The sequence below is a fragment of the Diadema antillarum genome, unplaced genomic scaffold (assembly GCF_040938485.1).
Source record: "Diadema antillarum isolate AM-2024a unplaced genomic scaffold, OU_Dant_1.0 scf00000192, whole genome shotgun sequence".
Classification (NCBI taxonomy): Eukaryota; Metazoa; Echinodermata; class Echinoidea; order Diadematoida; family Diadematidae; genus Diadema; species Diadema antillarum.
In genome coordinates this window covers 4,283,038-4,297,550 of record NW_027271081.1, presented here as the reverse complement: position 1 = coordinate 4,297,550, position 14,513 = coordinate 4,283,038, and the positions used below count along the sequence as shown (strand labels likewise).

Here is a 14,513-nt window from a genome sequence, read left to right as displayed (position 1 = left end):
TTGCCATAGGAAAGAGGTAGTCCACTAGGATTGACATGGATTAATTACTGTAATTATGGAACAAATGATTGTAATATGTTTCTATCACCTGAACATGAATTTTAAAGGAATAATTCGAAACCATCTCACTATCACCTCAAGAGTCCACTCACTTTGTCGGAACACAGAATTTTGTTACACGAGTAAGATTGATACGAAGGATCATCAACATCCCGCTCCTTACTACATGTACCTACCAGTAGGAATGAATAGATGCAGTGCTCCACATAATGTGTCCATTGACTACTGCATATGCTGCACACATTGTATTTCACGTGGTTTTTATTTTTGAGAATTTCATGAGTTGGTTCGCTATTCGCGAATTAAAAAACACACACAAATACATGAATGCTATGTTCACGCGTACATTTCTCTGTTCATTACTGAACCCCATGATTGTGAATTTGACCACTGCGAAACTGTTGTGAATTCCCGATTCATGAAAAATTAGACTCGCTAAAGTATGGCATATACAGTATTCTCCTCTAACATTCCCTAGATTCTTCAGGTGTCGTACTTATCCTTCCTTGTAACACTAAAGGAATTAACTTCCAGTGACTGCTATAGGATTTATTTGACTGGATGGGACTTACTATGGAATTTATTTCCTAAAAGACATTATTGAGAACTTACATTACCAGTACCAGGCCCTTAGTATTTAGGAAAAACATACACATCCCAAAATGAAAACCTATGTATTTATGAACCCCTTCACTCCATGTCTGAAGGAAAACAAGCACACTAAATCATGAATGCATATCTTACCAGAGCTAGATATTTTCTATATTAAAAAGGAAAAATGTTTTGTTGTTGTTGGATCGGGCAACACTTCAATCTTTACACAAGGAAATGTCAAATGATATTCTGGGGTGTGTTTTTCTCTGAGCTTGATTAAAACATACGAGTAGGTATCTCTGCAATTTCATAGTGCAAATTCATGAACCGGCTGTTTGGTTGTTGTTTTGTTTTGTTTTGTTTTGTTTTGTTTTTTTTTTTTTTGGGGGGGGGGGGTTTTAGTCCCTCAGCAGGAAATATCAATCAAGCAAAAATATTGGCATTTACAGAAGGACAAAAGAGGGCCAACAACAGCACTGGACTACCTCAGTCACTTGCGAAGATGGTGCAGAGGTTTCTAGGTAAAGCATACATTTAGTTCTCAGTCAAAATATGCCATTTTCACTACAGTATCCACCCAGATGAAAATTAATATCAGTATTCTATCCAACGGCAGTCACAATGCCGAGAACTGAGATTACCATGTCTATGTTGTTCTTTTTTTTAAATCTCTCTATCTCCTTCCTGAGCAATTGCTGATTTCTAGAACTATGTCATCACATCTCTATCCCTAAATAAATGCAGTACTGCACAGCACTTTCAAAGGCATCGTGTTAAGGATTACCATAGTCAATGTGTCCATCATTTGCTCTCCATGTACTATTAGTCCATCATTTGCTCTCCGAGTCTACAAGTCCACATCATGAATTTGGTGGTTTGGACAGCATAAAAGGCAGAAGTTGCACAATGTAAACGTTGAGGTCTGTCGGTATCATGTCCACGCGGGGAATTCCCAGCATCTAGGCAGCCTCGGTGGCGGGCTTCATTCCCGAGGCATCTCCCTGGTGAGGTCGTCCGGTTACTAGGAGGATGCTGGCGTGGAGTAGAAGAGACTTCTCCTCATCTGGATTCAAAATGAATATCAACCCTTTAGTTCCTAGATGTGTCTAGTCGAACAAACCTCTACTTCATGATGGAATCTGTAAATTTCACACTATTTCTCATGGGTCTAGACAAATTGATCGTATTTTACAGAAAATGACTTGTTTACCCCTTTGGGTTGAGTGGCCTGTTCGGAAGAAAAAAAAAAGAGGTATGCTGTGCATTAATATAACTAGGCATGAACACACTTTCAGATCACACCTTATTTTCAAGGAGAGGTAATAGAGCTCATAATGATTGTGACCCATGGGACTCAGACGTAAATAATTACCAATTATCACAAAGATAACACAATGAAATCAAATGCCACATTAATAGGCATTTGAAAACAATATGGCATAGTAGCATGTTTTAAGAAATTCGATAATTTTTTTTAATTTCAAGACGTTCTTAGGCTTTGAATTTGGACAGGAAGTCAAGGAAATAAGATGAAGTCTTATTTTTCAGCATTTACATCTCATTTTCCAGTTTCTCTGCCTTGATAATGTCTTTAACTCTTATCAATATCATGTGATAACTGGTCACATATTTGAGCAGTGTAATCTTATATTAATACTTCTACCCTTCTACTTTTTTGTGGGGGCACAGTGATATAGTGGATAAGTCTCCTGACTTCTGATCGGAGGATCCGAGTTCGATTCCCGCCCAGTGCTTACGTCTTGGACAAGATGTTTTTACCCACCATGTCCCTCTCGACCCAGGTGTATAAATGGGTACCTGGCAACGCTAGGGTAATAATAAGGCAGGGCCCTCTGGTAGAGCAGTGGAAACACTTTATGATTATGATTATGATTATGATTATGATTATGATTATGATTATGATTATTATTATTATTATTATTATTATTATTATTATTATTATTATTATTATTATTATTATTATCATTATTATTATTATCATTATATTATTATTATTATTATCATTATTATTATCACTATTATTATTATTATTATTATTATTATTATTATTATTATTATTATTATTATTATTATTACCCATTCAATGATGATTGTGTCAAGCCATTGCCAATTTCCATTTGCTTGTGTTTTAAGAGGAAGAGAGAAAACAGATTGAGGAATCAACTGATCCTCTCACAAGAATATGGACATACGTGTACATATATTTTACATCAGCATAAACTGCAAACAGGTCCAGTTGATGTCTCTCTTTCTCCTTCTTCTTCTTCTTCTTCTTTAATTTACCAAATAAATACATAAATTGATTTATAAAATTGACAGAAGCTTATGACCTGTTATTTGTGTAGAGATTTGCCCCCATTCAGTCAGCCACTTCACAAGGTCTTGTCTCTCGGAGCCAACAGGGTTGAAACCTCGCTGGTTGCACAGCTTTGAATGAAGGGAGGGAATAAGAGAAAAAATTGTTACAAAACACATGTACACTCTGCTTGCATTGTTGACAGAATTTGTGAGAATTTCCAGTGAGTACCATACTCGTAGCTTGTCAGTTAACACAGATTAACTGCACACATTAAAAACATTTACAGATGGTATGGCCAACAATGATGCATGACTCAGGACAAGAATCACAGTTTTTTTTTCTGGTTTTTTTTTTTTTCCTAACTGGAATATCTTAATTGTGGTAAAAACAAACTGGAGTGTACAGATTTCAAACAATCTCAAGGTGTGGTTTCAACAACTTCTACATAAAGGAAATCTCCCTGCTTGAATATTTGCATCATCATAACAGACTATAAAAAAATACACTCATACACAGAAACATACTTTGGTACACATTCACTAACTAATCCACACATAAAGGGACATAATACATACAGACATATTCCTACACAAACACAATATTTGCGCACACACATTTACACACACATAGTACCACACACCACCAAATTATGTGCACACACATAATTATATAATATACGTAAACACAAACACATACAACACAACTGAACTGACATGCATGCATACACACACAAACAGACACACCTGTACACAATGGTTTAACTCTTTATGTGCCATGGTGTAAATCCCCTGTGTGCCACATTATTCTGAGACACTAACGTAATCATGCTTTGAGAGAACATTTGGTTTTCCAAACCTATGTTACTTCTATAGATTTCTGTTAAGCTGGACACATAGTGAGTAAAGTTGAAGAGAAACTGTTACGCTTTGCTTCAATGTAAATTTTGTGACAAACCTATGATTGTTGGTTTTATTTAAAATGACTATTACCTACACTATTGTACAGCCATGACTTTTGCAAAAATAAAACAGTGACAGAAACTTAGGATTTACTAGCAAATCCACTAGGATACACTGCTTGAAAGTCAATCACCACATAAAATGCAAGCTACATGCGACAGGATTGGAATCGTCAGAAACACTTTCAATGTACTGTGACATTTGGCGACTTATCGATCTGTTTGGGAGGGTTTGTGCGTTTAAGCAGAATATGAGGACTTGGCACGCCTTCGACTGAGTTGGGTGTGCGAGTATGGCACGTAAAGAGTTAATGCACATAATCGTACACACACACACACACAAACACACGTGCGTTCACACGCAAACAAACACACAAGCACAGCTGTACTCATAAACATACACTCTCATAGAGAGAGAGAGAGAGAAAAGGAGAGAGAGCAGGCTAACCTTCCTGAGATCCAGGTCCTCTACGTGGTCCAGTCCTGATTTTAGTACTGCTCTGTCCATGAGTGAGATCATCAAGGCATGAGTAGACAGTCTCTTCCTCAGGGTCACATTGGGTGCAAAGAGGATCCACTGAGCATGCAATTTACACAGGTATTTCTGGGAGGAAGGAAAAAAAAACACAAGATAGTATAGAAAGTAAGATGTTAGAGTCTCTCCGGTCGACTTCAGATCTATCAGCATCCTTCGAAGCTGTTACATGCAGACTGCAGCAATGACACTCGTTGCTAAGATACCTTGCCATCATAATGATTACATAGGGAACAGCTTACCAGTAAATGTTACCCATAGTGGGAATATGATGTATGCCGTATCTTTCGAGGTGTTTTAATTTTTGTGCAAACAAGCAAGTTGGGTGATATCCACAAATCAACCACACATGAAAATCAACACTGAACACTGGCACTGGTCCAACGGTCCAGGACCAGTAAAAATCAATGTCTGACCAGTAACTTTTTCAGGAATTTACCAGCAAAAAATGGAAAAACTGGGGACCTACTGGTCCAAACAGACAGGTCAGACAAGTGTAAAAAAAAATGGCTAGTATGCAACCCTGTGAAAATATTAACTCTGATCCCGAATGAGCTTTAGTTGTTTACATAGCATATTTAAACTAGTACAAGTACCGTGAATGTCTACTTAATTCAAATGATCTTGAAATCTTTTTATGAATACATTGTTGTACAGGCAATTCTCAATGCTTTAATGTAGGTTTATAGCATTCTTCTTTTTTTTTCTTTTTTTGATGCAGGACAGCTAATCTGGATTCCTGAAAATGAGTGAATGATATTGATTTCTCTGTCAATTTCTCTACTCCACAATTGCAAATTTAACTGCTCACGAAATTGTCAAAAAGTCCTGCTCTGCAAAAAGTTAGACTCGCTGCACATATTGTCTACACAATGTGCATGTACAGCTGTATGCAGCAGCAGAAAGATGTCAAGAGGACACAGATCAGCTGCCACTCACCAGATGATTTCTTGAGAGCGAAGAAAGAGCTGCTTGGCGACTGAAGATGTCGCGATGAGACAAGAGGTCATCAGCCGTGAATGGGCTCTTCTCTAGCTACACATACAGAAAAGTTCAAGGAGAAAAAACTATATAAATGTCAACTGCTACTCTTGCTAAGATTAGCAGCAAGAGCAGTATAATGCATACACATATGAATAACACTTTTTCATAATTCTGGTGAAATAAAACATGATCACAGAATGTTCAATGCCTTATTATACAACAAGAAATTTGATACAATGTAATCATAACGTTCAATGCTATATTATCATAGTAGCTTCTCTCTGGTCCATTTGGCAGTGCTAATGATCATAACAGCAAGTTTCCAATGAGCACAATAAAAGAAAAAGAAAAGGAACCCAGCACAGAAAAAGGTACCAGGGTACTATATCTCTACAAAAAGTATATATTCAAATATGTCGTTTGAAGTAAACAAGATAGAACAGGGCCCCGTTTTATCAAAAGATAAAATCGATTTTAAATTTCCTTACCACACAGGCTGTCATAGACTTACAGTTGAAATCAACTATATAATCAATTTTAACTCTTCATAAAACAGGGCCCAGACATTTTATTGCAGTGTATTGAGGAATACAAACTACTGGCAAGAAAAATATACCAATAGCAACACATAAAAAAAAAAAACCCATGTAAGCTACCAATATCACTGAGTTTGTCTTCTCTTTATTGGTGATAATGACCAACATTGGATCATTTCGTCACAAACATACTGTGCATGTAGTATTCTTCTATTTTCAACGTTGCCCAAATAAACGAACAAATCAATGTGCAATTTTTTGCAAAACTGTAAAATCTATAACATAGTACCATTTGCATAAAATAATAAGTATGTGGCCAATCCTTGTACAAAAATAAAAAAGCAATAAAAGAAGCAATAAATATCTAACAAGCATTATGCAACCTCAAGTCTGACGAGGTGTGAGTAGATCAAAATGAGCAATAATTCAGAACCAGTGTAATGTGTCACTCTTTCTCCTTTTGCCATTTAAAGGGATGGTATAGTTTGGTTGAGATGGGGCTTCAAGTTTCCAACATTTTTTGTGAAATAATGAAAAACCTCTTATGAAATATGAAAGAGCATAGAATTCTATATTTTAATTTGTTTTGGGATATCTCAGCCATTTCAAAACCAATTTTCATCAAATGAGCTTTGAATTCTTCATAGAATTGTTTGCACTTTCGTATTCTATAAGTGGTTTCTCACTACCTCGCACAAAGTTTCAATCTTTAATCTTAACTTCTTATCTCAACCAAAACAATCCCATCCCTTTTAAGGTAGATATTCTAACTTCTAATAATGATGATACTTGGTGGAGAGGAGTTTGCTAACCTGAGACTCACTGATCCTCTCTGCTAGAGATTTGGTCTGCTCCGAGGTCGGTGCTCTGAGCACTCTTCTCCTGAGAGCCTTCATTATCTGAGGGTAAAGGACACGCCTCCTCTTGTGGTGCTCCCCGTGGTTGCTCGCTACGTCCTCAGCAGTGATGAAATGGTCGGAGAGGAAAATACGCTGGAAGTATAGTCTATTTGAAATATAAAGTGAAATGGTTGATACTGATTTAATCTGCACAAGAATAATTCTTTAGTGAAGACAAGAGACCAATTCAACTGATAGAAATCATCACAAATCTCGTCAATTCACTGATATATCCCATTGAAATATCTATCTTGTTCTGAATGATAAACTGTTCTGGCCAATGATATCATTACTAACCCTATCAGTACACATACATACCATATATGAATCTTTAACTACTGCAGAACTACACACTACTACAGTTGTTTCTTCATGACATGAATTATCACCCTTCCCTCCCCCCTCAACATATTGAATGTGTACACACAGTAGACTCTGTTTTAGAAATATGACTCCATAACTTTCATCCTGTCAATAAAGGCACTTTAATACAAATACCACCCTTGTTCCTTCCATTTACTTACTGATAGACAACAACAAAATTCAGATTATAGGGATGATTGAGTTAATTGTTTCTAATCTCCCATCAGTGAACTAATAAAATGAATGTGTATAGAAAACCATTAAAACAAAAAACAAAAACAAAAACAAACAAAAAAAAAAACTTCTCACACATACATGGGTAGGGTTTGGCTGAAAGTCACATTGCATTTTGTTTGTTTGTTTGTTTGTTTGTTTTTTGTCTTAGGAAACATGAATCAATGGAAAAAATGGACAGGACACAGGAATACAAAGAACTTCAGGAGCACTGCAGGTGTACGGAGTCAACACAGTCACAGTCCCTTGTACTCCAAATGCTGATAGAACGTCTACTCAATGCCATGACTTACACAATTGGAAGAGTAACATAGTAGACGAATGGGATGTTGACTATGACGAGGACTGGTAGAACCTTTGCAACGTCTTGCTTCATCTGTCATGAGAAAGAGTGCCGAAGATCATCCATATGAAAACAAACAAAATAAAACATTTACTTGTATGAATGAAAAGTTCATATTCAAAATAAAAACAGTTCTATCTTATTTAGCTAAGGTATACACAACAACTATAAAACACACCAGGGCCCTGTTTTACGAAGAGTTAAAATTGATAATAAAGTTGATTTCCATCATAACTCTATGGCAGCCTGTGTGTCAAGGAAATTTAAAATCGATTATATCTTTTGATAAAACAGGGCCCAGATGTAGTAACTGCAAGCACCAAGCCAAAAAAGCATAAGTTAGAAGTACAAGTTAAATGCCACATTAGAGATAAGGATTCTTTTATTGATGTAGGTCCTGTACTTTAGTTGACTACACTTTTAGTTATTTTTTTTTTCTAATTGCATACTTCGTTTTGTCTGTGTTCCCAGAGTACTCGTGCATATCATTTGACCTAATGAAATTGTTAATGATATTCAATGACTTTGCACCTAAGCAGACAAAACATCTTATCAAATATAAAGACAATGATCAGCCATTGCAAAAGAATAGGACTTGACACAAAGTTTAATGCATTTGGGTGAACCCAAAATATGCTATCTCTACCTAATATTGTAATGTTGCACCAAAAGGCCATTCAAGGTCATTATGAAGCCATACAGCTGGCACACTTTGTTGATGTTCTTTACCTATTCATGAATGAAGCTGTCCATCACGGAAACAGTGACTTAGAATTACTTCTTTTCTTTCATGGGTTACTTTAACATACCTGCAGCTTCTTGTACAGGTCCTCCCAACTGAGATCTTCCAGAGAAACCTCTTTGTTTTTTAATCTCTTGTTCAGTGAGTAGACATAACGGAAGTCTTGCATGAAGCTTGTAGCACCTTCGGAGGATAAACACAATGCAGTTCATTCATAGCGGCAAAGTAGGCAAGTAATAGTACTTGGGGTAACAGCAAACCATAAACTCTCAGTGAAGCAACAGGGAATATTTAAATTCTAAAACATCAATCCTACTTAGTGTGGCAACAGGGAATACTTATTCTAAACATCAATCCTACATCAACCTGCCTCCAAGCTTGGCAACAAGATGTGAAATATTAACCGTTGGGTTATTTCATTTCACTTTCAATTGCTCAGTGACTGATTTTATTTTTTGAGTTGTCCATATCAAGAGATGCAATGGTATCAAATTGATCACACAAATACTGCTCTACAACAAATTTATGAACAACACTACATAAGATATATTGTCACATCAATCTATAATGAGCCCGCTTGTATTCAAAATTTGTTGATAATATGATTTTGTATAGGAGGGCCAGTCCACTAACATTCGCCCATTCCAGCTCCAGAATCTCTGGTAGTTTATAAATATTGGTGAAAAGAGAAAAAATACCAGTAAAAATTGATCTGTCTATGCAGACAGGATTATGACGAAGGAAAACAATACTGGCAACAAAAACACCCAAATTTTTTACCATGCAGTGAAATGCACTACTCACCATCAATGAAACGCTCATAGAAAACTCTGGCCTTTGGTGAAATCCGGTTTAGAATCCAGATGGTGGCGTGGTGGGTCTTTATAGCTGCCCTCTTTAAGATTCCAGGCTTTGGTGGTTTGTCTTTCTCTGGTGAAGTCACTGAGTCATCTGGTGTTTCAAACCTTCTGCATGATGTACTCAGCAGTCTTGATTGTGCAAGAAGTCTGAAGATGAATGTTTACAAAAAGGACATCAAGTCTTGGAAGCCCAAAAGTTACTACCAATACCAATGCACAGCAAGTAAACTGGTGAACATAACAAAGGCTGCTGATAAATGTACTGTATTTCATACAGATTTTATCCATCACTGTATGCATGGTAAAAAGCACCTGCTGCTGTGATTTTCATATACAATACATATTTCCCACACCATCACATCTCTCGCTTATCTCCCATGCAACTCTCTCTCTCCCCTCTCTATCTCTCCGTTTTTCTCACTTTTTTTTACAACAAACCAAAAATTAAAGTAAAAAAACAGGGTGGTAAAACTAAGATGAGGAAATGTTGCCCCCTCCCACTGCAAGAAGCTTTGTCATTTTAAGCCATAAATTGTGCAATCTAGTGCATCCAAGACAAACTATTCTGATTGTAATGAATAAAACAAAATAAATAAATGAACAAGTAAATAAATAAATAAATAAAATAATCAATTAGGTAGTCTCAAATATCAGGGATGTTTCTTGACTTAGAAATCTTAGCAATTAAAATTTACTTAGTAATTCTAAATCTAATACTAATAGAGTAACTGCGTCAGTAAGCGGCCGTGCAGCCGTTCGCGGCAGGTACAACATACACGGTAATATACAGCTAAACACAGCATTGCACTGTCACATGCACACTACACATATGCTAACACACTAGCAATCAACAAAAACCAACCGATAAAATGGGCACGATCTCTGACGAAAGTGAAATTTTCTCACCTAAATGACAACATGTCGCATCCAAAATGAAATTTTCGTTACTTCTTAACATAACAGTTAAGAAACAATGGTCCACGAAACTGGATTTTTTGTCGTTTTCTCGATGTTCATGGATTTTGAAAACATATCCTCACTTAAAATAGAACTTTCGCGAGCCGATGTTGGCCGCCATTTTTTTCGGAATGTGGATGTTACCATCGAAAAAAAATGAGAAAAACACGAGAAAGACATGAACAACACCGCCAGAATTGCGATCTTGTTTGCGGCCAATGCATGTGCGCACGCTATTTTCACGTGCTTTCGCAATGGGAATTGGTGCTTATGCAATGTTCGCGAGACATGTGAAGGCGTTCAGCTAAAGATCGCGGAGCACGTGCATATTGCATAGGGATTGTACATCGTGCCGCAAGCAGAAATACTACGTCGCATATCGCCCTTATCGGCGAAAATTGTGCCGGGTTTTGCCCTGGTAAATCATGAAAACTGCATTGGTCAATGGTAAATTTCTTTCATGAAAACAATCGCGTTAATGAATAATCTTGTCTATGATATATGAAATGGTTGAAAATGATTTGCCTGATTTGTTTACAAGTTGGAAAAACCCTCAACAATGCTTAAACTACCGCAAACGGGATATTTTACTCTAGACCTAACCCCGGAGACCGCGCCGCCAGGCGCGGTCCTGGCGGCTTCCCCGCAGTTTCGCTTATGTTATAGTTCAAGTATTCTGTGCGCTTGTGCAAGTGATTGTGAATTCTGTGAACATCGGTGAGCTGCTTATAAGACATCATTTTGTGCATCACAAGCAATGAAATGCATCAAACAGTCGCCGATGATAGTCATTTAGGTTTCATCGACCCATGTAAGTATTCCTAGTAGTTTCTGTTGAAAAATTAAGGAAATATAGCGCCGCAAAGGCACCCGTTTGTTCAACATGAAGATCTTTTATGGGAGCACGGCGCAGCCGCCACACTGCGTGTGGCGGCTGTCGCAGTTACTCTAGACCTAACCGCAGCAGCGACCCCATACGGACAAATACGTACCGTAAAGGGGTCGCACCGCAAGGCCTATCCTGTCACGGAAGCACCTGATATGGCTTAGCATTTAGGTGACCAGAGACCAAAATACAGGGTTTTATACTGAAATTTGTAGCCTTACTCTTAGATAAGATACTTACAATCACAGCAGGCGAAGTCGATTTACAATATGATCTGTTTTGAGAGCCCTGTGAAAGAGTTTATCCGAGGGTTTTAAAGTCCTACCGCATTTCGTATTGTGGTACGACTTACACAGCGCATGCGCGAATATGGATAAAACGTAGCACATACTATAATACGCAATGTATGCGTGTGGAAAAAAACCCGGACGGCTCGCTGAGATCTGAAATGAATATTCATGAGATGTAACAAAAAAGAACGCATGTTGGGCGCTGATTTACTATCGGGCCTACCGGCACTTATTAATTTCGTTTTTAAAGCACATTTTGAATGTGTGGTTCATTATTTATTTGCAATAAAGGAAGTGCACACATAATGAACATCTGGAGATATGACGGATTAAGAAAATAACAGGTGATTTTCATGATAGAGGGTATGTTTGTTTCTTTGTTTGTTTCTTTATTTATTTGTTTTTTCCCAGTCTGCAGGGGCAATGTCCCAGATGTCTCATCTATAAATCAAGTTTCCTTTCACACTGTAAAATGTTGTACATTCACAATGGGCTCCACTCACAAGCTCTGCTTCTTGGGGACTCATATTCATTTTTGCTTCATGTTTATTATCTGCTGTGATTTGATTTGAATACACTTCTGTTACATACATGTCTTGTCTATTTTCAATGTTTCAGGATTGTTTGATTATTTATTAAAGAGACCTTTCTTTTTTCAAAGACTTCCACCGTATGGGAATCCTTTCCTGTCTTTTTCTTTCGGGCATGTCACTTGCTGTTTGATTGTGTGTGTGTGTCTGCACGCATGTGTGTTTAATGATTATTTGTGTGTAACAAGTTGGATGAACTGGAAGCTAAATTTCTATGTACTGTGATATACAGATCAATAAAGTTGACTCTGAGTAGTCCTTCATTTTCTTCATTCATTCATTCATTCATTCATAGCAACGGGACAAGGAGTGTCTTCCGAAATTTTTATATCAGAATGTCATTATTTCCTTTTTTTTAAATCTGATTTTATCATTTTTGCAGTGTTCTCCTGGATTTTTTTTTTCATTCTCATGAAATATAGATAAAGTTTTAGACTGGCTTTCATCTTAACGGTATGATGGATTGGTTAATGAAAAACTAGAAAGTAACCCTTTCAGATCCATCCATATGGTCATGGGGATTGTATTCCACTGCTCCCTATATATATGTCATTTTCAAAACATTTAGTGTCTTTTTTTGCACTATTATCGACACTATATCTAATAACACTATACACTCAATTATAGCTTCATATTGATATTGTTATTTATACATACGAGTGTGTGATTACACCTTTTATGTATTGGTGATGGTAATGTACAAGCATATTCATACACTTATTCTCTTCCTTCTCATTCGCATTAGGAATAAAATAAGCACTAAATTATTATGTCATGTCCCTAGTACTCATTCTCATGATCGTGATACTATATACCTGGGGAGGGAAGGTGACAATAATGCAAGCCCAGTGTCACTTACATGCACACTGTATGAGTGCACTAATATGCTGTGCCTATCAGAGGCAATGATCTTAGGTCAAGGTTATACTACAAGTCCACCATTTTCCCAACATCTCTATATATATCAACATGTACAATTTCTGAATTTATTTTCATGAAACTACATGTACACATTGAAAGTATTATCAGGTAAAGGTTGATTCTGCATATAATAAATAAAGTTTGAGGCCATGCAATGGGCTAAAGATCAAAGGTAAACATTTTGCACCATACACGTATATATATTATATATATATATATATATATATATATATATATATATATATACATATATATACATTTATATATATAGTTATAATGTACATAATAATATTTTGAAAAATGCTCAAGACATCCTTAATAAAACAGCACATATACATGTATTGCTTGATGATTTTCCCGAGAGGTTTATGTCATTAAGACAAAGTTCAAGTGTCAATAGTCAGTTTATAATGCAAAGATTATACCTATAGAACTGTGAAATTAAGCTAATTTATCCACACAAACATGTACCTTAGACATTGACAGATGTTTATGGACTAATTTGAACATATTCTGGACAAAATGATACGATACGGGAAATATTTCCGCTCTGAGTTGAAAGTCTAGATGAAACGCCAAAATGTCACTTTTTTCCGTCTACCTTTTAAGAATGGCTGAAAGTATTATTGTCATGAAAATTGGTGTACGTACAGACTGCAGAGTGTGATTATTTGCTTGTCATGAAACCACCTCACATTGGCAATATGTTGTGTATAGACAGTTTTGGAAGAGCGGGGTATACCGTTTTCATCATTGCGACATTTATGTTTTTTTCCTGTCACATATTCAGTATGTGCTAACCGCCTTAGGCTTGACTAACCACGTGCATGCGTTCCCCAGGTGTAAATCCACACTTGCGTAACTTTTGCGCTCCCTCCTCGTGTTTCTAGGCTGTATGAGATCAGCTAAGTTCGTCGCTCTGACCAAAGCTGCACACGATGGCGGGAAAACTTTTCTGAGCACGCAGGGTAAAGCCTGTCTCTCTTTTCCCCCTTTTTCTCTTAACCGCTGGACGGAGTCATGGCTCATTTTGATCCATCGAGATGTGCTATGTGCATGACTTTATTTGAAAAAGGACTGAAGGGGTACAATCGATCTAGACTTGCCACAATTGTGACATCTCCGGGTACAGCCTTCAAGCTTTGTGGCAGGACTGTATACCTAGACAATTTTGTGTGCACTAAATGCCGCACCGAAATATTCCGAAACACTATGAAACGAGGGAAAAAACGGACTGCTCGTCGGCGCCCTCCGAGAAGTCAACTACGCGAGAATAAGGAGCCAGTATCCCCAACCCCCAAGGCAAAAAAGAGGGCCCTTTTTGCGACCCCACAAAAACAGATATCCACAAGTCAAACAGAGCAGCTTGATTTCAATGTTGGAGGAAGTCAAGCTGAGAACACTGGATGTGAAGCAAGCGATGAAGAGGAAGATGAAGAAG

At 37.1% G+C, this 14,513-nt stretch overlaps 1 protein-coding gene across 1 annotated transcript; it reads right to left on the bottom strand.

Moving 5' to 3' along the window:
* Window positions 1-1,613: 1,613 nt before the first annotated feature.
* LOC139723496 (LETM1 domain-containing protein 1-like) lies at window positions 1,614-14,101 on the bottom strand. Its single transcript, XM_071634736.1, has 9 exons — window positions 14,010-14,101; window positions 9,373-9,575; window positions 8,636-8,751; window positions 7,777-7,859; window positions 6,800-6,992; window positions 5,407-5,502; window positions 4,381-4,536; window positions 3,006-3,102; window positions 1,614-1,717 (listed from the first exon to the last, which is right to left on the bottom strand). Exons 1-9 carry the CDS (start codon window positions 14,099-14,101, stop codon window positions 1,614-1,616), a joined length of 1,140 nt encoding a protein of 379 aa, XP_071490837.1.
* Between the last annotated feature and the right edge of the window lie 412 nt (window positions 14,102-14,513).

Bases quoted from the DNA above. Each gene is read 5' to 3' on its own strand.
- LOC139723496 (XM_071634736.1), bottom strand. From the start codon at position 14,101: ATGAGCCATGACTCCGTCCAGCGGTTAAGAGAAAAAGGGGGAAAAGAG. The intron at 9,576-14,009 runs GTGTGCAGCTTT...ATTCATCTTCAG, and splicing joins AGAAAAGTTTTCCCGCCATC to ACTTCTTGCACAATCAAGAC. The intron at 6,993-7,776 runs GTAAGTCATGGC...TATTTCAAATAG, and splicing joins TATGTTACTCTTCCAATTGT to ACTATACTTCCAGCGTATTT.